At 36.8% G+C, this 25,038-nt stretch overlaps 1 protein-coding gene across 2 annotated transcripts; it reads left to right on the top strand.

Annotated features, from left to right (window-relative positions):
* The first annotated feature begins 820 nt into the window (after positions 1–820).
* LOC592955 (CMP-sialic acid transporter) lies at positions 821–24,714 on the top strand. Of its 2 annotated transcripts, XM_030984715.1 has the most exons (6): positions 821–909; positions 3,426–3,467; positions 19,781–20,121; positions 21,462–21,681; positions 23,222–23,398; positions 23,815–24,714. In XM_030984715.1, exons 1-6 carry the CDS (start codon positions 897–899, stop codon positions 24,060–24,062), a joined length of 1,041 nt encoding a protein of 346 aa, XP_030840575.1. In that variant the 5' UTR covers positions 821–896; the 3' UTR covers positions 24,063–24,714. The 2 variants fall into 2 exon arrangements, with proteins under 2 accessions (XP_030840575.1, XP_030840577.1); XM_030984717.1 differs by lacking the exon at positions 3,426–3,467 and having other exon boundaries at positions 831–909.
* Positions 24,715–25,038: the final 324 nt, after the last annotated feature.

Raw genomic sequence — 25,038 nt, 5'->3', positions numbered from 1 at the left:
ACATTACATAAGCAACTTTGGCGCAAATCGATTTTCGCACTCTCGCAAACATTGCCTCCTGTTCATCCAAACGTGAACACATACCACACAAAAAAGATACCAAATGATTCGGGATAAAACAGTCTTTTATAGGATGTATAATAATTTACCGTTCATAGATGATTTTTTTAATAATTAGCAATTTTCTAGGTGTAAACTTTTTTTTGACTCGCACTGTATATAACCATGATTTTCAACAAGAAATTTCTTGGCATGTACATGGAAGAACTAAAGAAATAATGCATTAAGATGTGAATCAAACAAAAGACCAATTGGATACAGAACATGAATGAACAATGCTTTGCTTATGGGGGGGGGGGGGGGTTAAAACTTGAAAATCAGGCCGAAAATTTTGCAACGACTCACAACGAATATGCAACGAATATGCGGGGGGGGGGGGGGGGGTGGGGGGGGGGGGGGAGGTGGTAAGAGGACATGTTTTTTATTTTTTGTTGGTCCCAAAAATTTCGCAATAACTTAGCCAGCCGCTGAATAAGCGGGGGGGGGGGGGGGAGGGTCAGCTTTTTTGGGTCAACCATTATCACAATTTTTTTGTTTCTTTTTCTTATAAATAAATCAAAAGGGGGGGGTTCCTCCAAAACACACACATAAAAAAGTTAATGGGGGGGGGGGGGTTCAACCGCCCCCCCCCCTCCCCCTGCGTACGCGTTACGCGCCTGAGTACAGTGTAGATTTAAGTTTATTTAGGACATGACAAATTCACTTCTCAGAAACCCGTGACGTGACATAGTTGACGTTTTCGCAAACCAAACTTATCACGCCGCCGGCGCCCTCTCTCGGTTTTAACTGCAACAGTTGACTTGTACAGATTCTAGAGACGAACATACTTCTTCATCATGGCTGGCTCAGGTTTGTAAAATCCTCAATAACATGTGTTTCCGCATTATATTATGTATTTTGATTATGGGAAGAGTGATGTGATTATTGATCCTTGTTTTGAATGTGGTATTAATGTAATAATATGTACACCATACGATGAATTTGACCAGCGAACTTGTCTCTAACTTTGCAATTGCTGTGCTGAACTCCGCCCGGCTCGGGTCGGGGACTGGCTGAAGAGCTGCGGGGTGTGTGTGCTAGCAACCGTGCACGGGTGGCACAATTGAACATACTGCACTGACTGGGTCCATTGGCCACTGGTCTACAGCCAGGTCTATAATCTATGTCCATGTACTGATTGTAATCTAATGAGTAATGTATGTTTGACTCTTAGGCCTAAAAGATTTGAATTGAAATTTAAGAAGAGATGTTACTTATGGGCAATAATTTGGCATTTTCATGAAGGAAGCCACCTCTCATTTTTGTAGATTAGAGTCTAGACTACTCTGCAGCTGAGCTCTGACTGAGTCTAAGTGAATGCATTCATGATTCAGTTGATTTCGTGCAATGTTGCACTTGCAGTACATGTATCTCCATTGATTTTACACATCAGCGTATATAATGAGGGGGGAGGGGGGTAGATTGAATCTAAAAACATGGCTGGGAGTGGTCACTTGTCAGGCTTGCGCAATTGTGTTAATGTGACCATGATCATGTACATGTAGAGCTAGGGAGTTTTTATAAACAGTTGATTGGATCGTTATCAGTTGATTGGATGGCTGTAAGTATCAGTATGACTATGATCATGTTGAATTTAAGCTTCTTTCATACTTTGGTCATGCACTATTGCTCATGCAAAAACCTGCGCTCACTTAAAGTGTAAATCTATTGATTATTTTTTGGGGAAGTTGCTCCAGAACATTGATTGGTGTGGATAAACATGTACATGTTAGAGAGGTTATTGTATCTCTTTGAAAATATGAACAAGGAGTGGAAGCAAAGTGATATACTGTATTTGCCGGCGTAAAGGCTGCAGTATTTTTGGAAGAGAAAATATCAAAAAGTCGGGGTGCGGCCTATCCGACAAAAGAGTAAAAAAAAAATTTAAAAGTAAGTAAAAAACAGCACAAATTTGCACATATGGGACTAGATCTATGAACGATACAATAACTAAACATTTCCACACATCTTACCGACAATTTTATCTTGCATTGTTGACATGAAAACGAAAATAAACTTCCAAAAACAACATCTGCCGATAGATCTTGATCTAAGTTCGTGCCAATGCATTGCAAAAGTAAAAGAAGGGCCTGTTTAACGGAGCTGCCGCGAAGCATCCAGCACGCGAAGTCGCTATTTTGAATCCATTTCAATACACAAGAGAGAGGTGCAATGTATGCATCACAAAAAACTACCTAAGCTAGCATCAGTGCGGGATGGCCAGGCGGTCTAAGGCGGTGATTTTAGTCAAACAACATTTAAACGCAAGAGATCAAATCCCGACTTGGACAAAAAGTATACATTTTATTTTCTGATTTCAGCAATTACATTCCAAAGATCAACTGGGCAGGAAGTTTATGTCTGTTTTTCTGTCCTGTATATCTGTCTAACCATCTAACCTATCTCTCTCTACCCCTGCCCTGCTGATTAACCATGTTAGTTTTCTAATGCTTTTATATTTAGCAGTTTGCAAAATACATGTAACTCCAGATTGAACCCTCATCATGCTGGGAATTTGTTTGGTGCTCATAGTATAGAAATTAAAAAGGGTTAAATCACAAAAGTTGGCTAATATTAGAATGCAAATTTCACACCCCATATTTTGTTGATATGGCATGATATGGACTCGTTTGTGAGCTGTAGTCTTGAGGAGTGTCTGTGCCTAACAATTTCTTCCAACCTGCAGTGTAGGCCTACATTACATATTTGAAAGGGACTGGTATTGCATGAGCACTCTAGGAAGGATTCCAAACCCGTATTCACTCATTGCCCTATCGCCGGTGGTAACTGGGTAGTCGCTGTGTTCAGCCCATGGGAGTTTAGAGAATTCAGTAGTGACCAGGGAGTGTTTCACAAAGACTAAGATCTACTTTAAGTTGGACTTAACTATGTCAGGCCATTCATGCCACTGGTTGCTCTCACCATTATGATCTTTAGATAATATTCTTTCCTTCAATAATGAACTCTCCAAAAATGTTAATTCTCTAGATTTGTGACCATGATTTGTACGTCCCTTGAGAGACCAATGCCAGTAAATGGTGAGAGCAAACAGTGGCATGATCAGCCTGCCATAGTTAAGTCCAACTTAAAGTCGATCTTAGTCTTTGTGAAACACCCCCAGGTTGATAAAATGTGACAGACATGTTATTGATAAAATATGAGATGTAAACCTAAATGCTATGCGTGGTGTGCTGTATGATCTCCATGTCCGGATACTACTGTAGTCCCCATAGATACAGTGTAACATCATACCCCCCTGTATTTACATGTATGTGTTGCCAATTTGCCGTTGAGTCATATTTGGTACTGATCTCGCTCTTTTATAGACTCCGGGAAAACTACCCAAGAGGGGAGTGGTAACAAAAGTGGTAAGAACATTCTTACTTCAAAGAGTTCTTTTTCCTCATATACATGTAGCTGGGCTATATTTGTTCAAATTCATTACTTTCTTTTGCTCTTTGTTGTTTAATCATCATCATTTTAGAACTTCTTGTTCACTTCTTGTTCAGGTTGGATAACTTTTAATGGTATTGATCATTTGTAGATTTGAGGGTAGCCTAGGCAAAATTTCTTGTAATTTTGGGGGGGTTGGAAAAGAACCCACCTATTTGAAATCATGCATGCATAATTCTTTTTGGGTGGTTGGAGTTTTCCATGGCTGCATAAGAGCATAGAGTTTGATGTTGAATTCAAATGTATATAGAGATTTTTCAGTAGCGTACATGTAAAATGAAACAGTATTTCCTTTAATATCTGATCTTTCATGAAACTTTATAATTATTTCCTTAAAAATTATATCATTATTTTAATAGAGAGAGAGAGAGAGAGAATGGAGAATGTATGTCGTACTAAATGTGCATTTCAAATATATCAAACATCAATATCATCACTGCAAATAATGGACGTTAGTCGATTTCTGTGCGTTTGTCTATGTATGGGGGAGGAATGGTAACAGGAATACAAAAAGTTCAAGAGGAACACAGTTTTGCACAATTTTCCTATGTTGCCTTTGCAGTTCATAATTTAGCGACAGATTAGAAGGGAAAGCCTGAACAGAATAGACTTTGTGAAGTACTCATGCATCAGGGGAAAAAATATTTTAAAAATTGGGGGGGGGGGGGGGCGACTTTTCAAGCTTACTTGCATTAAGATTACACTCTTTAATTTGTTTTGCATTGAACTCTATGCACAAAAAAATTGGGGTTCTTTTATGACTTTCGGGGGGGGGGGGGGGGCATTTGGGGGGCTAATTTGCCCCGAACCCCATGTATTTTTTTTCTCCCTGTCATGCATCGTATAGAATGTCATTGTATGAGATGAAATATCGTCATGCTCTTCCTGAAAAGCACAATTTTCACATGCTTAAATCTGTGTGATGCTCTGATATGATCATATATAGAAAATCAGCTTCAAACACTAAGAATAGAATATAAATTTTGAATGTCAATGCTCACAAATGTGCAAAGGACGAAAGCAATTGCTTCTATCAGTTTGACAAACATACAGTACGTGGGCAATGTAGACCTACAAAGCAAATGATGTTTTTTTTAAGTGAGATATAATAATTTCATTTTCATGAAAAATTTCTGTAGTACAGCGGCATAGCTCCAAAATTTGGCTGAATTGTGCACTTTTTCTCTAGAGGCACCAAACTTGGCACAGTTGTGCAATGAGACGTGAAATGTACATACTGAACAATAAAGGAAACATAGGAATCACAATGATTGTATCCTATTGTGCATTGAATGATGCAAAATTATTACCCATGTTTATTAAAGCTCAACCATTTAATATTAACACATTTCAAGAAGTAGTGTGTACTCATTTGTATGTTTGCCACACCTTTCTCAACAATTATGCTTTGCCATAGGACATGCACATGTAGTCACTTCCTTTTGACTACTGTATGTAGCCACATGTTGCATCAAGAAATTGGATCACATTTCAATTTGAGCAACTTTGTTAAATCCTTTTGAAATACACAACGCCAGCTGAGTGCCAAAAGGATGTTACAACTTACATCTATTACTTTGAAGAAAAAATAGGAAAGAAAAAGATTGTAACACCCTTCTGGCTCTCAACAGACTTTATGATTGATTAAAGCAGTCAGTCATTAACTTTAGCATTCTAAACTAAATACAGCTGTTGTATCTTCAAATCTATTGATCATACTGTAGTCCGGTTAATTTTAGTGCAAACGTTGCAAAATATTTAAAAGGCTAGTTAAATGTTGGCATTGATATCAATTATTGTAATTAACAATCCATGAATAGGATAGTGAAACCATGTGGGGACAGAGAAACTACACAGGTTTATTCTGTATAATGTACAATCCATCCAATTTTATAGGTACTTCCCCTCCATCTACTATTACAATGGGTTGGTCAACTTAGACTGTTGACTTAGTAAACGTTTAGCCTTTTACATCATGTGTCTTCTGTAGAATCCTGTTAATGTCTCACTTGTAGTATAGTAAACTGTTCTTCATGTCTATTCTCCTTCCTAGTTCTGTTAATGTCCAACTTCTTGGTAAACTGCTATTCACATTTGACAAGGAAGCAGATGCAGTTTCAAAGAAGCATGTTCCATATTTGCCCATGCAATAATCTGTTCATCATGTATGTTCATGTTATGTTGTATACCTTTAATTTGGTAAACGTGCATATATACAGGTACCATATGTTCATTTTGGTTTTTTAGAACAAATCAACACTTACATGTACAGTAAATACAGTTTCACACACTACACTATTTTGACATTAAAAACACTGGAAAGGGGTAGAAAAATCTTAGTAAACTATGGTGGGAACAACATCGTGCAAGTTTGGTGTGCAAATTTGTTACTCAAACACATCCTGTTTTTTTTTCTTCTCCATTTTGTGTTTGTTTTATGAGATTTTTTAGTTCTTGCTGTGTTTACTTTAGTTTAATTTGTTGCTTTTTTTTATCATTGTATTTGTTTTTGTTGTTGTTGCAATGCTTGACTTCTTGATATCAATCACTAATAAGTTCCGATTAATATCAACTCTTTATCAAGACAGAGCCCTTGTATCAGTTCTTAGAGGTACAAGTAGGCCTTTACAAATACATATACAGACTACTGTTCTGTACTTCCTTTTCCCTTCACTTCCGGGTCACCATGAGGTCATTATCATACAGACTGATGTACATGTGCAATGTGTATTCTGCACCTCTTTTTTTTTTGGGGGGGGGGGAAGAGACCTTATCTATATTGTAGCAGAACTAAATGCTGCTGTTTGATATGTATGCTCAAAGCTGCCTGTTGCGCACGCAGTACACGTACACGTGTGCATGATGTACATATTTGAAGAAGCCAATGTCATAACATTTTTTGAGGGGAAGCTTTTAGTACAATTTCATAAAACAATAATCTATTCCCAGAGTATCTGTATAGCTATTTCACTAAAGTCGTAACCTATATTACCTATAAATGTTCGACAGTGTAGGTTGTACAAATGCAATATAGCACAACCTACATGTATTTCAGCAGCTCCCTAAAGCACGCTGCCAGGTACATAATTTTTCAAGAAATGCTCAAATATTTCGCCCACCGTTTAAGCATGTTGGCATTCAGCAAATATAATCTACATCCCTCACTCACCCTTGTGATGCTAACACGTTTGGAACAAGTTGGAGACTATAGTAGTGCACGTTTTACTCGCACAGACTATGCAATGAAATATTGTAAGGTAAATATTTGTCAGAAATACTACAAACATCTCTTTTTATTTTCTGTTAAGTGTACATGTAGTTGATGCCCCAAGTCTTTGAGTGGTTGAGAGTACCTTTAATTCATCCACTGGATCCTGCAAATAAGAATACAGGTCGGTAAACTTGACCTCAGCTCTTCCAAAGATGAATTTGCACAGCAATTTCTTTTTAAATTTGTATTTTTATGACACTTTTTGTAGTACATGTATGTGTGATGAATTGCAATATATGTTTAGGTCCTTCAATGCTATGTTCCTTTTTGCCTAAACCATTTCCAAGTCAATTGCTCTGAAATACAATATTTTCCCAAACCACATTTTCTCAGAATTCCATCTGTTTGGGAGACGACCCTTTTCATATTTCTGTGCGTTTCCATAGCAACAATTCTTACTTTTGAAAATGGGCAAAATATTTTCCTTTTATGTGACCCATGTTTGAGATATCTCAGCTTCTGAGTTGGATGACAGCCAAGCCACATTCCCTATTAACATGAGAACATTGATAGGGTGTACATCATGTACCTACAAAATGTAGTTGATATGAATTGCTGTCGATAGTCAAATTGAAACCCAGGTCCCTCTCAAAGGCATTGTTTAACAATGTTAAATCTGAGATACATGGCCCTACGTGTTATCCATGTCTGTGATATGGTGTAATATTGAAGCCTTAAACAAATTGTGATTCAAAATTAGTGCTGTAGTCAAACGTTTAACCGTCCGGTATCCGACCGCCCATGGCGGATTCCGTTTTCAATTGGACGGTTTCGTTTTCCCGTTTTTTTTTTTTTTTTTTTTTTTTTTTTAATAATTTTTTTTTTTTTTTTTTTTTTTTTTTTTAAAGTTTCGATTTATGCCCCTCCACCTGGCATTATGCTTGGCAATGTATCCCAGCTCAGTCGGTGTGATGACTCACCACTCGGAAAATAGAACAACACTCCAATTTGTCTGTCATCTTGGTTTGAAATATGTAGTTTATAATAATAATTCATCCAATTTTTACACATGGTGTTCCACAAGGTTCTATCCTAGGTCCTCTACTGTTTTTAATTTACATTAATGATCTCACACATTCTTCTAAAAACGACATTGTTACTATTCTTTGTGACTAGTTCACAAGCACAAATGAAAGTCCTTCCCGCTGTTTCACACGGACCTGCCGAAAGAGTCTGCCCACAAAAAAAAACAAAAAAAAACGATTTTTTTTTTTTTTGTTTTTTTTTTGTTTTTTTTTGTTTTTGTTTTTTTTTAAATCGTTTAACCGAAAACCGTCCGGTTTTGACTGGCGGTTAAACGGAATTGGAGATATCCGTGATGTTACAGCACTATTCAAAATGATCATGAAGTGCCTCACAAAAGTAAAAATCTGTGAGTGTCCGGTTTTACCATACTACATACCATATTTTCCCCAATAGATTGTAGCGTTATAAAAGCTGTTAGGAAAACAGAAAATTTGATTTCGATTTCCAATCATAAATATCTTGATAATCAGACAGGCTATCAACTTGTAACAGTCATAGGGTTCCTGGCAGACCTACATGTAAAAGTTTATGATTATCATTGCAGCATGAGCTAAATTCAGGATTTTGTTTCAGAATCTGAGACGATGTTACCGAGTCACTTTAAAAGACCTCTAGATGGTAAAAAATATTGACTAATGAAAATTAATGAGCTAGCCCTCAACCTGATCAAACTTGATTTTCCATACAGTAAATAACCTATGGCACGAAAAAGGAGGAAAAGGAAAAGGAAAGCTTGATTTCTTGGGAGAGGGATAGAATAATAATTTCTGCCACTATTGATGCAAGGATCTTGTCACAATGTCAAATTTTATATGGATTTATTACACTTTCATTCATGCGATAACAATTTCATCATTCTTCATGTAGATTTATGTACTTAAACTTACAGAACCTTATGGCCACTCTTTTCACAGTATACATTTACATGCAAAGTACATACAGTCCAGTTTGAACACCTGTTTCAATACGTAAGGACTTTTGCACCTGTGTTAATAGGTTTTGTAGTGCCATATCGTGTTGCACTTTGTAATTGAGAATGTCTTCACGTACATACAATACATCTGTTGATTTTTTTTATAAATCAATTCAGTGGTCCTGCCAGCCCGAGTTACATATTGTAGTTATGTATTATTTCTGTGTTTATAGCTCAAGTGCTCAGTTTTCATTTTGTTGGGGGCCCGTATTCAAATTTGGCGAAAATATCCGTTTAATGATCCCATATCTTTAAGAATGGATAAGGGTGCGCGAGACTACAACTTAAGGTATATTAGTGAGTATATTCTCAATGATTGTGGCATACACATGCATACACAATACATATTCCGTGGTAAGAATGAAGGAAACAAGGGAAAATGAAGGCTATGACAAACGAGAGCGACAGAGAGAGAGAGAGAGAGAGACAGAATATGGCCGGGTTCAAATTAAGTTTCCTTTAAATCAGACCCAGTACTGAGAATCTTTCAATGTGCCATGTTTTCGTTATTTGATGGCTTTTGACGCTACATAGAAATGGCGTCTTTTGTCACCAAATATTGTTCAAATAGCATTGTAGAGATGATGAATAACTACTAACGCAAAGTCGTTAGCCATGAGAATATCAATTTCTATCTCGTTCTGCTAAATAACCCGAACAATAGAATCAACCAAGTGGAATCAACTGTTAAAGGGAGTGGGTAGTCAGTTTCCATGTGCAGAATGCCATAATTCGCTGACACAAGACTTGGTGGAAATACCATTAATGGGAGTACAAATCTGCACACAGCAAACCCGTTGGCCCGTCAAGAATTACCCCCTAGTCTCTCGGAGCATGCTCGAAGATTCTTCGGGCGAAGGGAAAGCAAAGCATTACATAAGGTCTAATGGTCGTAAAACTCAAGGCTAACCCTGGTGATTGACAACACCTGTTATTGGGTAAACACCCGAACGGTGTCGAATTCCCCATAAGAGCTGACTTCTATGTGACTTTAAACAAATTTATCATGAGTTCTGAAATTTCAATTTGTTACTGCACGTCATAATAGTATTAAAGAGCAGCAAAGGCGAACGATTGTCGCTAAAATTCAGAAATTGTTGCTTAGATTGCTTAAATTACCATGAGGCAACAAGCTACATAGAACTATGATCGACAAACATGATATTGTTTTGAAAACAGTCTGAAAAATTTGAGGTAGAATGAATAAGAGATAATGTGGTCATGTAAACAAGTGCATTATGTCCATGTTAATCCCCTAGTTCCAAAATCATGATTGTATTCTCTATTTATTTCTCCTATATAATTTATTTCAATTTAAAATAGAAATTCTAATATTCTTCTTTTGGCTTGATAATATTTCATCAACGAATTGACAGTTTTGGTAGACATCTTGGATGTATCATAGCAATAAATTCTTGGCACATGACGTACATGTATTGTGTATACGATAATTATGATCAAAAGAAAAAGCATACAAATAACTATAAGAATGATAATAAAAAATAAGCTTTATAATAATGATTATAATTACGATATTTACTATAATTATAAATATAACAATGATTATTATGATACTGCTGCTATTACTACTCCAACTACTACTACTAGGAAGTAGAATATGAAGAAGAACGGGGAGGAGGAGAATCGTTTCAGCGAAATTAGTGGTTATATTCTCTATATACGATTGAGGCATACACTCAAATTTAAATCATAATCATACGGGCATCTGAAATTTTTAGATGCTTACTATTTGCTTCATGTTGTTGAGAATCGTCCCCGGCTGGATCGCAGCCTGCTTCCCTGAATCAACAAACAAACTTTGAGAAAAGATTTTTTGTCTCCCTTTAATTTAAAGTCGTTTTACAAACTTTTGACCATCGAATAATACCCGCATTCATTCAGCTAAACTTGACACAAGGTTATTTTCGGCTAATTGTTTATCGTGTATTTTGTAGAAAGATACAAACCCTCGTGTAATTTAAATAACGTTGGAAATTTGGAATTGAATTGGGGCCTTGAGCGAAGAATACACGTTAAGATGACCAAAAGTGCGAGGTAGTTTCCACTGCCCGTTGAATCATAAAATATGTCATCTAAATCGTTTGCCTGTAGGTCTGGAGTATCAAAGGTCGATAAATTTAAGATCAGACCTGCGAAAGGTAATTTTATCCAATTTTGATTTGACAAATTTGAAGCATGAAAAAGAATCAAAAGCAGTTAGAGAAAAGACATCTCCAAGTCTCCAGCGGTAAGACAATTAATGACGAGCACAATTGAAGACCAATCTAAGACGCGTTTATAGTGACGGCTGACTTCTGTGGGACGTTTAAAATTTTACTGCGATCATTTGAGTTCGATCGTCATCACAAGTGCATGTAAAAACTTTGATTTGGACTCGTCGTCTTTGACCACAAATTTCGTCATGATCCCGTCATCAAAATGGAAAATAAATGTCACAAGTAATTTAAAAAATAACCTCAGCAACAACACAATAATTTGTTTTGAGAAATTCGAATAAAAGTGAACGATATATGGTCCAACGTGCATTGTCATTAATTACTTAATCAATTAAAATCTATTAAAATTAAAAGTTTCGACTTGAACAAGCAATATGATGATATCGGAAAATCCGATGAGCCAAAAAGATGTATGGAATAATATATATAACTCATACTTAATCCACTTATTAAAAGAAATTGGATTATCCGGGCACTTATAGAAGTTATTACGAATTAAACATAGACATGTTTTTGTTTTAAAATTGCAAATGTGTGCGCGCTCGTGTTGTTATCTTTGACGCCTGCTTATTACATCATTATGTGTCAAAATTGACTGAAATTTACAGGTATTGTTGAGGAAAGTATCAGGAATCCAAAAAAATCCAAAAAAAGGAATTTCTCCGTTCCACGTACGTTATGCGTGCAAATACGCGCGCACCGACCTGGTGCTTGAAATGCTTAAAATTGTCTGAAACGTATGGAAAATTACTTGGTTTGGGGTTTTAAGCACTTTAAATTCTTATTTCTTTTTGACGCCCGCATATGCGCACGTTTGAAATGGAAGGCGCATATGCGTGGGGGGGGGGGGGGGCAGAACATGTATAATTACTTCAATGACAAGTAAGATTTGATTATGAAAGGTAAAAGTACCATTCAATTTTTTGTTTCAATCACCAGTACAAGATGTACATTTAGTCATTAATCAGGCTCTTTTTTTTAATCATTCTCTTTTTGAAATATTTTTTTATAAATATAATGCATCAGTATCACGTCCCACTGCTAATATTGTGTATTGTAGTTGTAGTGATTGTAATAATTCAATGCATATGATTTTGATAAGCTTATACCAGTATGAGGAAATAGTTAATATCAGAGCCAGGATTCAGAGGTTTTTGGCATACCAGTAATTGTTTGTTGCTATGGTGATTAATGTAGTTGTATGGAATACATACAAATCCTTTCCATTTTCAAACTCTGTGACTCACATTAAAGCCACAATTATTATTTCTCTAAGTTGCATGCCTTTACTATAATAGTCATCTCAAACCATTACACGTCTTTGTATACAACAGTCAGATTGGATTTTCTCGAGTAATTTAGTGATATGTTTTTGTAAAGATTTAAATAACACACGCTTGAACCAACCTTAAAATTAACTTGGCACACAGGAGATTTGTGGCTGGCACAATAGGGATTAGCACTGTGGCACTGGGTGCATTGTATGGGTGGCAGCTTAAGAGTTAAACGAGATGTAATATTAGAGGGAAAAAATCCACAGCATTGACCTGTGTAAATATCAGTCACATTCTCCCAAGTCGTTTACCGATAGTGCATATCAAAGTCTGTTACCATAGTGATCTATTCATGCAAGCATAGCGAGAATGTGTATGTGGCAGGGTAGTATCTGGTAAAAATGTTTTGTGGAAAATGGGCTCTCTTCCAGGGAAAAAATTAGTATTTATTTTTTCGGGGGCTACTTTTCAACCTTGCATGCATGAGAATAAAATTTAAAAATTTGTTTTGCTTTGAACTCTATGCAAATTTAAGGGGGCTCTTTTGGGCATTTCGGGGGCTATTTTGCCCTGAGCCCCCCGTGTATTTTTTTCACTGCTCTTTTCTCTTCTGTATATTCGCTTCTTGCCTGAAAATGTGCGCTGAAAATGAAATAAGTCGTCGATCTTTGGACTTTCATGGGCTTGTTTGTGTGTTGGGAAAGTTTTAGAGTGTGTACCATGAATCACCTCAAATATAATTTGTGAAAAGCTAGAATATAACCTTAAAATCTTCACCCCACATTGTATGGGGTATTAATATTATGGTCACAAAGGTTTGTACGAACGATAATTTCGTATGAATCTCCCTGTTTTTCCATTGTCTGAAAATCGTTCGTACAGTGTTCGTTGCAGTTCGTATTGGCATTTGTGACCGAGGCTTTAGGAAATAAAGAATAACCTTAAACTGTCCGACTTTGTCCGACTTTGACAAATTTCATAAACTTTCATTTCTTAGTTGATCACAGAATAGATTCGAATCATTCAGGGGTTGTATAAAAACATACCAGTATTTGCAATAATTATATTAAGGGTGTGTAGGCCCTATGATTGGAAATTTTCTTTTTGGCAAAAATGTAAATTTATGATTTTTTTTTTAGTACAGAGCAAATGGGAGGGGACATCGCAAGATCATCACAGAGTTGCCAATTTGTCTTTGATTGGTTGGAACTTTAACAGTTCATAACTTTCCTATTTGATATCAGATTTTGCTCAAACTTGCACTGATTGATTCCTCTCAGTTTTTAGCTTCTATTAAAACCAACTTGATATCAAGGTGGACTTCCCCTTTAAAGAGAAGGTTGAGTTCTGGGAGAGGTGGAAAATAATTTGTGAGCGTTATCATTGTTATTATGCAAATGTGGAAGAACATCAGAGAAAAAATGTTCCCTGAAAAGCATGGCTCTTCAAATGCCTTCATATTCTGAATATGACAAGTAACAGCTTAAAATAAGGCTAGATTTTTATGCCACATGTTTGTGTAGTCCCATATACATGTACATCTTTCTGTGTACAGTGCTTGTTACTTTTAATACCAAGACTGGGCCAAATTTCTTATCATTTTGATGACTCCAGAACCTTGCAGTACACACCAATACTTATATCCTACATGATCAACCTTTTCTGATCGATTCCACAACATTTCTTTCACAATGCAATCGCATGCCCAGAACTCAACTTTATCTTTAATTCAGGACATGTGTACCATTCTTAATACTACACCTATTTGTTCAAGGTTGGGGTAGACTTGTCAGTGACTCAACGGGTTATGGTCTTTGTCCCAAAGATATGTCAGTTACTCTAGTGCAAATAGTAGGAAAAATAGAGACAAGCCACATAAAGCTAGCGCTTTGAATCCAAGAATCAAACAAACGAGCAGTTATAAAGACCAGAGGCACAACTGCCGCACAAACCCATAACTATGCCTCTCTGATCTGTGGATGTGTCTGCCAGTCCAAAATTAGCCTTTTTAGCCATCAGAGGTCACACAGGAAACTCCCAAACCACCTGTAGTAGTAATAGGAATATACAGCTTCATTTTGTAGCCATTCATGAAGACCTGATGCTTAAAAAAAATGAAATTAGTTATACTTTCATTCACCACAATTTGGCGAGTTATCTGTGACTACAACGCATCCCATTTACAAAATTACCAATTTGAGATTGGCCTAGCTATACTATAGTAATCTCATATTTCAAACAATCATAACTCTCTTTTTATTGGTCCATTATATTTATTTTTTCTGCTTTCATACAAATGAACTTAAATTAAGTTAATTTCAAAGATACAAATTTATATCTTGGTTGTAAGGTCAGTCATCATTATTTGTGGACTGCTGTGCTAACTGCTCTGCAATATAATGTAGTTGTAAATGTGAATTAGATCTGTTTTGGGGTTGAACATTAGTGGGAAATTCAATCATGACTGCTAATCTATGACCTCTCTTTACAAAACATAATATTCTGCTGCCCCCTTACTGCAGCTAGTTTGCATGCGGCTGTCAGCTTCCTGTTATGGCCAATGTCTGTGGGAGATTTGATCTCATGTGAGGAATTAAGGAATAAGGGATATAAACTGCACAGACACAGACAAACACCAGACATGATTGTCGCAGAGGTCAAGGTTATAAATGTAATTAAAGGGTATGAATCAACTCAATCAAGTGGACAAAAATACAGCTAGAATGTATCCAATCAACCAAAGCGGACTTTACCCAGCTAGTCATGCCTGTAGTGTAAGAGTATGAAGATAATAAAACATGACACAAGACCCTATGCATGGGACCCTAGTCGGACTTGAGTGACGTTTTAGTCCTATGCTATGCAAGTCCTTACGGGTTCCTTCACCGGTGGTTCTTGTTGTTGTTGGTAGTTGTTTTATGGTGTTCATTCAGTACTGAATATATATATGCCATATCATCCACCAGTGTACTCACAAGTTGCCTTTGTAGACTGAGGTCACATTTGAAGCAATTATTTTGAATATAGTATAGCAACATAGAAACCCCTAAACATACAGAGCAAAACGTCTTATGGTGCTTGGTACACTTTAATGTAATTTTCATTGCAAAGATAACAATATTGGTTGTCTGTACATCTTGTTGTTTACTTTATGTAATGTACATGCATACACTGTATATATGAAGCTTACCATGTTAACATTTTTATTTAGAGTCATTTCAATCACTCCTTAGTTGCTTGTTGTAAAAAAAAACTAATGCATTGTCAACGATGCCCAATGTTGCAGGAAGAAGCTTGAGAGAAATACAGAAACTCTGTTGTGATTTAATTATTTCAGGGCATTATATTTTTTACTTATTTCTTCCACTCTTGATATTCAGGAGAGATTCTGGTTTCAGAAGAAAATTATTGGTTTCGACTAGGATCATGAAATGCACTCAATCTGTGAGACAAAGTTCTGCAGATTTCTTTTGTAAACAAACTTGAAGTGAAGTGAAGTGATGCTTGCTAGCCCATTACGTTTGCATGAAAGTGGAAGTAGAATTTGTTTAGCACAAGATGCATGTTACAGGCCTGATAAAAACCTGATTTAAATCGGTTTCCCGATTATTTTTTTTTATTTTTCCCGATTTTTTCCTGATTTTTTTTTCTTCTTCCCGATTAATTTTTTTTTTTTTTTTTTTTTTTTTTTTTTTTTTAACCAGATTTTTTTTCTTCTTCCCTCTTTTCTCCTGATTTTACCGATTTCCCCGTTTCCCCATTATTTTCTCTAATCTTCCCTATTTTGCCCTATTTTTCCCAATTTTCTTACTCGAAAGGGGGGAATGTTGTTAAATGCCATTTCTTCCCCGCGAATCCTCTTCTCTTTTTTTTTACTCAAGGGGGGCGTGGTTGAGGAGAAAACAAAAAACCTATTTTTTTTTTAGTGCTCTCTATCACCCCTGATGTTAGTCCCTGATAAAACAATCCAAGTAATGGTGATGTGGTGGTTGATGGTGGTGGTGGTGGCAGTGGTGGTGGTGGTAGACAACTTTATTAGATAAGGCCCAATCTGCTACATTGCACAAGTTTAAAAACAATTATGATCAGATACAAACATGAAAATATAAATATATGTCGATAATAAACAATGATATGTCCATTTATATAGTGCATCTAATGTACTGCACTTCATACAAAGTATCACAAATCATTAAAAGCATAGAAAAAAAGAATTCAATAGCTAGTATCAGCGATGATCTGGTAATTGAAATACGAGCAGAAAATACTTCATATTCATTGCCAATTTATTTACACTTAAATATGCTGGTAACCGGATGTGTAGTTGACTGCAAACAGTTGATAAGATACCTCATTTCTTTGTTCTACAGTATATAGGCACTAGAAGCCAACTCTTGAATGTAATACAGAACATTTAAAGGAAACCTTACCCAAAGAAATAACTTGACTTATTCTGAGATATTCATTATACTCTTGCCCATTAATCTACAAGATTCCCCACCAAAGTGTATGAGAGAGACATAGAGCAAGAATAATGTACACTTTCTCAGATAACATGGCGTTCTAATGTGACGTCGTTTAACAAGTAAATGTATTCAAAGTCATGGATGCTTTCTTCCCAGGTGTGTTTGGTGATTAAAGTAGATATTCATTGATTTTAAAAACTAACTTTATTTTCATTATTGCAAAGTTGAAACTTTGATTCGACAAGGTTATCAAAATTCAATGCTTGGAAACATTCAAAGTAATTATTATAAATTACAAAACGCTTAAATACAGCCCCGGCATAGCACCTGAAGAGCTCTCCGAACGCTGCTGAGATGTGTGAGATCACAGTATGGACATGATTTGCACAAGCAGACGATGTCCCATGACATCTCACACATTTTCAGTGCCTGTGTTTTCATCTTCTCTTGAGTTCTTTCTCTTACTTCACTACCGTCAGGCTAAATGTATAATCTATTGCCTCGCTCTAAACCCCTTGCATGGTTTTATTTTGATGACAAATGCAGCGATACAAAAATAAAGGAATCTGTAATGTTGCTTGTAAATAAAATAAGACGCCATTGTATATTCAACTGCACACACCGGGGTATGTTCGGCGTTTCAAGAGGGAACAAATGCCGTCCTTAATATCATTCCGGGGGGTTTTCAATTTAAAAGTCTGGTTTCTTTGATTGTTAATTAACCCCTATCCTGTGTATTTTTTACAAGCAACAGATTTTCGTTATCAGAATCGGGTCATATCCCCTTTTGAATGGTTTGACATGCCCCTGGACATGCCGTTACATTTATATACACTAAATTCATTATAATTTGACAAATAATAGCTTTGCAATCATGTTCATTCTTTATGGGATGTCGTCTGCTTGGGCATTATTGGTCCATATAGTGACGTCATTAAAACATCGTTATTTTTCCGGCGAATCTCTCGTATATCCCAGCTGCTATGGAGGTGGTTGTATTTGTATTTTTATTAATCACCCGATATGTAGTTGACCTAAAACTTGTAGGATGGCCATCTGTTAGCTTACCAGTTTCTAGTGATACATTAGTTGACATATTTGTGATTTTCTTTGAATTTCACCTTTAAGCATTTCATTCACCTGCTATTATTCTTTGTACTACAATTCCCAGAACGCAAATTACATAAATAAGTTATTAAGTGCCATTTTGGAGTGAAGGTTTCTTATATAAAATGTAATAGATTTGTCAACTGCTATATTTTAGTATTTTAAATGAAAAAGTTACAAGTGTTCCCCTGTTATCTTCTCGGCTATGATTTTCCTCATTGAAAAGTAAAGATTTTGTTATTGATTTGTATAAATCTTTCCAACTATCCTTTCAACTGTCTTCACAAGCTCGAGTTTGCCCAATAACCTGCTATTTTAACTATCCCAATCGCAAATTAACCAATTAATTTGCGTCCTCATTAACCAGCAGTTGTATTTAGCGGTATATTTGGTCGAGAAAATATCCCAAGAAATTTTGAACTTGTTTTAAAAATATCCCGCTATTTGGGAAATAGCGGGCTAATTTGCAGCTGTTGGAGCTAGTTTGTGATGAGCGTATTGATCTGGGGAAGACGCAATTTTGAGCTTCGGGATAATATCCCGAGTCCGAAAATAGCGAGTTATTTGGCAAACTCGAGCTGATGAAGACAGGCCTTTTGAAATTTGAGAAACTTGAGATTGAGGAACTCTAATGGCATGTTTTGTTTAGAGACTTTGATCCAAGATAAACTGACATTAAGTTACAGTCCATAAAAACAGAATGTAATAATAACCATTAAAGAGCATAGCAAGCATCATTTTCAAGCAATATTATTCTGCTGACTTTGGCAAAGTGCCTTGAGATTATTGATACCCTACCAGATCTCTTCAGTTATAAAACACTATGCACAGTCACTTGGAATGTTATATTTGTCATAAATTTTACATTCACTGTAGATACTCGGTCATATATATCAGAAGGAAAAACAAAAAATTAAGCAAGGGAGAATAACTACTTTCTCAAAGTGCAAAAAAAAAAAAAAAATTGGCAAGTTCTCTTTCTATTTGCAAAACGCACATCATAGCCTTGTGTGAAATATTACATACATGTAGCTTACAGCAGATTTCATTTCAGTTCCTTTTCCCCTCTTTGTTAATCATATCAGCCTGGCTGTCACTATCACTTTCAACTGCTATTGAGTACATCTTGTCGGTGATTCTATATTTTGCTCCGGCAACAATTGTTCAAGGCTTTAATTCTTAAAAAGTATAGAGTTAGGGTTGGGGTGGCAATTTGGGTACAGTATGGTTTGCGGTCAGTGTAGGAAATTACCATGCATCAATTTTTGCCGGGGGCAACTGCCCAGAGGGGCGTTTCATAAAGATGTGCGTAAAGTTACGCATGACTTTATGAATGAATGAATATGAAGAGCCAAATGGGATGCCCAAAGTTTTTCCTGACATTTTAACAAACTGTGACTGTATTTCCCATAATCTCAATTAAATAGTAGCCAAAATTACACTTTACATTAAAATGTTTTGTTAATAATGATAAGGTTAATGTAAATCTGCATATTTCAACTCTAGCTTATGCAATTAAAAGGATTTGAAAATCCTGTTTGGCTCTTCATATTCAAGTCATTCGTAAAGTCATGTGTAACTTTACCCACAGCTTTATGAAACACCCCCCTGGACCATCTTGTCTTTATATTGAAATGTTGATTCAGGATTTTTTTAAATTGGGATGTGTTTGTTTACATGCACCTGGAAAAAAAAACATTTCACATATATTTTCACAACTGCACTCATTTATATTAATGTCTCAGAGAGGTTAACTTGTCTATCTTCCTGACAGGAATGAGTGAAGTTGTGATAATGTGTATGTAAGCTTTCGGGCCCCCAACTGTCCATGTATATATAATCTGATATGTTCTGTCATGTTTTGATTCCAACAGATGGTGCCAGTTTTGGCTTCAAGATGTACATCTTGTTGGTGCTGACCCTCAACGCCACCGGGTACATCCTCCTGATCCGCTACACCCGCTCCAGGGACGACGTACCCATGTACTTCAGCACCACCACCGTCCTCCTGTCTGAGTGCTCCAAGCTCTCCATCAGTCTCATCCTCCTCATCAAGGAGCATAAGAGCGTGGTAGGGATGATCAGGGACGTCTACCACAACGTCCTCTGCAACCCTTCGGATACCTTCAAGATGTGCATCCCGAGCATCATCTACGCACTGCAGAACAACCTGGCCTTTGTGGCCCTGTCCAACCTGGATGCTGCAACGTATCAGGTAACCAGTCAAATGTGATGACTGGGTCATTTGAAGAAATACAATTTTTGGTTCTTATAGGGGATTCTAAGCAGTTTAGGTACTAACCTAAAGACAAATTTTATTGGTCTGAGAGATGTGAACCTGGCCTTTGTGGCCCTCTCTAATCTGGATGCTGCAAAGTATCAGGTTAGTCAAATGTGTTGACTGAGTCATTTAAAGCCCCTCTACACTTGTTTGGCCAGGAGGGATTAGACCTCCCTGCATGGTCACTGACAGGTGGTTATCTCATCAAATCAGTTCTCAATTAACATAAGAAAAAGGGCATCATTGGGGATCAACAGGTACCACTTAGGCATTCTTGGCTGTATAGAGGGCGCAAGTAGCTATATGTAGTGCAGTGGGGATTCTAAGTGGTTGAAAGTACCCAATGACAGATTTTATTGGTCTCAGAGATGTGACATCAGTCTGGTTAAGAACCTGAACGATGTCATTTTCCCTTGGCTTTAAGAACCCTACATAATAGTGCTTTAAATATACATATTGATAAACATGTAGGAGATTATTCTTTTAGAGCTTTGTAAGTTACAAAGGTAGAGAGTAAACAAGAAAGGGGTAGACAACAAACCACTTGGTTTGATGATGTCAAGAAATGGACTGGTCTTAACTACGGAGAGGTTAGAACAAGGGTACATGACAGAAAGCGATTCTGAAGGGACGGCACTAGATGATGATGAATTTACCCATATAAAATGCGATCTTTCTTTGGGGCAATTTTGGTGTTTAAAATTGCTTTCCAAAGCCACCTTGCACCATGCATCCATTAACTTTTTCCATTGTATAATTTTGTTACTGAACTAGATTCATTTGTTGTTTTTAAGATCTAAATCACCCTCTTTGATGTTCAATTTAATTGATATTAAACAAGAAAAGCAGTTTGTTCAGTGGGAGTTTTTTAATAGCAATGAAATATGATTTTCCTGGTGTAATCTTGATGTTTCAATTAGTTTTCAAGGCTAACTTGCTCAATGCATGCATTTCATATCTCTGCAGGCCTGATAAAAACCTGATTTAAATCGGTTTCCTGTTTTTTCAGATTTTTTTAAAAACCTGATTTTTCCCTTTAATATTTTCTCTATTCTTCCCTACTTTATTTCCCAGTTTTTCTTACTCAAAAGGGGGGGGGGGGGAATGGTGTTAGATGCCATTTTTTCCCCGAATCCTCTTCTTTTTTTTTTTTTTACTCAAGGGGGGCTTGGTTGAGGGGAAAAAAACTATTCTTTTTAGTTCTCACTATCACACCTGTCTCTGTCGCTAAAACCATAATTTTTACTCTTTTTGTTGTTTTTGTTGTTTTACAGATAACGTATCAGTTGAAGATCATCACGACGGCGGTGTTCATGGTGGTGATGATAGGGAAGAAGATCAACCCAATGCAGTGGCTGGCAATCTTTCTCCTCTTCGCCGGTGTGGCAGCGGTCCAGGTGGAATCAGCAAACACAAAAGAAGATATGAAACATTATAATTACATGAAGGGATTAATATCGATCATAGTCTCGTGTCTCTGCTCAGGATTTGCAGGTGAGGAGGAGGGTAGATTAAGAGAAAGAGATAGGAAGGGGATGGGGATGTTGATTGGGTGTGGGGGGTAGGTAGGGTGGCAGAGATAAATGAAGGAACACATTAACCCTTACTGTACTGGGGAGGGGGGTCCTGGGAGGCCCCCTCCCCCCTCAACATTTTCGGAGATCGCGCCGCAACCGCTTAGAATTTTGAATTGTCGTTTCATGACTTTTTTTTCCTCAAGTCTTGCGTACATTTTGAAACCATTTTCGTCAAAATCGGATATACCTGTAAGGTGTTACATAACAATTAGTATGCGCATGTCATAAAAAAAGTGCTATAATTGCATATATTCATGTACAAGCAGAAATGTGAAGATATGAATTGATATCGAATTGCTTTTATATGTTTCTCAGAGTAACTTGATGTATTCCAGAACAAAAGAATACATGATAAATAAAACAATAGATATAATGATAAGAAATAAAAACAATAAAATACATAAGAAAATAGATAATTGAAAATCGCATCAAATTTGCATAAATTATCATTATTAATTACATCAAATAACTATTTTGTGTTAGAAAAGAAGTTTCATATGAATAATGAGTTTCAACATTCAAAAAGTGGAGTCTGACAATTTTTGTAATGATTCTAGTTTCCTAAATATAGTTCCCGATTTGATATTCATGAATGCGTAATTTGCGTATTCATAATTTATGCAAATTAACCTATGCATTTTCAAATATCATAAAAATAATGAAACCTCATGAATTTGAGATGAAGGAAACATTTATTCAATACATTTTCAAGATTCTTCACAAGTCTATGGACAAATATGTAGAGTTTTCTGTAAAATGCATAAAATTAGCATTTTGCATAATTAATTAGGCTATAACGACAAAAATGTGCATATTAGGAAAAAATTAATTATACCATCTTGTTCCTTACGTAAATATCTACAAATATGCAAATTCTCGTGTTCATCCGAAATTCGACGGCCGAGATCATAGGGGGGGGGGGGGGGGCCTCCCACCCCCCCCCCCCCCCCCCCCCCCCCCCCCCCCCCCCCCCCCCCCCCCCCCCCAGTCAGAGGGTGCTCAAAATAGCCCAGTACAGTAAGGGTTAAAGCTACATGAAGGGATTAATAGCTATCATAGTCTTGTGTCTCTGCTCAGGATTTGCAGGTTAGGAGGGTGCAGATTGGTTAGTGTTACGATGAGGATTAAGGTGAGAGATTAATCTACAATTGCCACACTCCACCCAGGTGAGGTACATGTAAATGGGCACCTGGCAGGAATTAATTCTTTAAAATGCATAGGGTGCTGCAATGTAAGCTGTGTTTAAGCCGGAATAATAAAACATGAGTGCCAAGAGAGGCAGTCTGCCAGACATGAGCGCTTTACAAGACTCCACTATTGTTTTGGTATTGTTGGTCGTTGTTATTAGAATCAGGGTAAGGATTAGGGTTGTTGGATATGACTGATATATTCCTAATATTCTGTTATGCTTTTAAGAATTCTACAGGTACCTTAACATTCCTTTCTCTCTTTTACAGGTGTATATTTTGAAAAAGTTCTGAAAGGAACAGAAACGACGTTATGGATACGGAATGTTCAGATGTACCTATTTGGGATCCTGAGTGGTCTTGTAGCAGTATTCACCAAAGATTATAACAACGTCATGACGCATGGATTCCTCTATGGCTATGACGTATACGTTTTTGTGATTATAGGTAAGCAAATCGTCTGTTCAGGGCGGAAAGGGCATTAACTCTATGGTAACAGACAAAATACAGTGTTGTAGTACTGTAAACTGAATCTTTCGCCATTGGAAAATGCCAGCAATCTTCACAATTTTCACAGCAATAGACTTATTGAACTGCAAAAATTCAGTGTGGCATCATTCATTCATTTCGCGGCATGCAAATCCAAACCACATGCAAGTATGTTAACATGCATGCCAATGTATTTTATTTTACAGAGCATCTTTTTATGTATTTTCTCTGTTCATCAGATGGAAAGGAATGTAGTAAACAAATTATGGCTAATGCACTTGTCGATGATTTTATGTTAAATGAAATTCATTGTTAATTTAAATTTTATTATCATCATTGTATAACACTGGTGTATTTGTTGTATGTGCTTACAGGAATGGCGAGTATAGGAGGCCTATACACCTCCATTGTAGTCAAGTACCTGGACAACATCATCAAGGGTTTCTCCACCGCTGTATCTATCGTCATGGCAGCTCTAGGATCGTTTCTGTTCTTCGGAAAGTCGTTTGGCTATCTGTTCATGGGCGGATCGGTTCTTGTGACTGTCGCCATCTATCTCTACAGCCTCCCCAAGCCGGCTGCAGGCGGCCCGCAGAAGGCCCGGGGGCCACAGAACGTCTAGGGGCTCCGTCGATGGGCTAGTCTATGGACCGAAGGGGGAAAGCTCCCCATGATTTGTAAATCAGGCTCTGTTTAAAGTCACGCACCGCTGCAATGCGGCCCTTGGATTTACAGTTCCATCGAGCCACTTGCAAATGGATTCGTTGGGGGTAATCCCCTCATTAGTGCAGCGGTCACCGTGGAAATAGTGTACCTCTGATACCTCAGTTCTTGGTGCTTTTAGAGCAACCACCGAAAGAGAGAGAAATTGGTGAATCTGTCGTGTCAACTCCCTGCTCGAATGTGTCACTGCTTATCTAGGACTGTACAATGCAATCTCGCACCTAAAAACCAACATCAAAACATTTAGTAGTGTTATGTATACTATAGCATTTGGCAAACACTGTGTGTTTACGAGGTGCGGTTGGAAAGCTGTGTATTTTTAGTGTTATAAAATGTATATCAAGTGTATTTTTGTTTGTAGTGTGTTTCCATTTCTCTCGGGAAGTTTGTACTTTAAATTATTCAAGTAGACTAGTACTCATATTGTCACATCTTGCTATTTGTACCTATTTAAAGACTTAAGCCTTTAATCCATGTTCAGATATGACGCGGCAAAATGTTTCTTGATTAAAATGACAGATTTTCTATTCCGTTTGGAAATTATAAATCAGAACTGAACATTGTGAGATTTTCATGGTCAAAGCTACCATTGAATGTTATATTTCAATTTTTCAAAATCCTTTAGAGCCCAATTTTTTTATTTTTTTTATTCTAACACTAGGTTTCACAATGGTATGCAAATTTTAAATTGCATAATCCAATCCTGTTGAAATATTACCAAAACTTTGTATTACCTTTTAAGTAATTGCAAGGTAGTTACATGTGCAATTTTGCTCAACCGTGAAATATGCATAAGTTTTATGAAATTAAAAGATTAATTTGAAAAGATCATGTGCAAAAAATGTACTCCCTATTTCATAACTCAATGAGTCAGT

Source organism: Strongylocentrotus purpuratus, unplaced genomic scaffold (genome assembly GCF_000002235.5).
Source record: "Strongylocentrotus purpuratus isolate Spur 01 unplaced genomic scaffold, Spur_5.0 spur5_scaffold_14, whole genome shotgun sequence".
Taxonomy (NCBI): Eukaryota; Metazoa; Echinodermata; class Echinoidea; order Camarodonta; family Strongylocentrotidae; genus Strongylocentrotus; species Strongylocentrotus purpuratus.
Note: the sequence above shows the minus strand (reverse complement) of the source record. Positions and strands in the feature narration are given on the sequence as shown.

Excerpts from the sequence above, each read along its gene's own strand:
- LOC592955 (XM_030984715.1), top strand. Across the intron at positions 20,122-21,461 it reads TGGATGCTGCAACGTATCAG|ATAACGTATCAGTTGAAGAT; the intron begins GTAACCAGTCAA and ends GTTGTTTTACAG. Across the intron at positions 23,399-23,814 it reads ATACGTTTTTGTGATTATAG|GAATGGCGAGTATAGGAGGC; the intron begins GTAAGCAAATCG and ends ATGTGCTTACAG.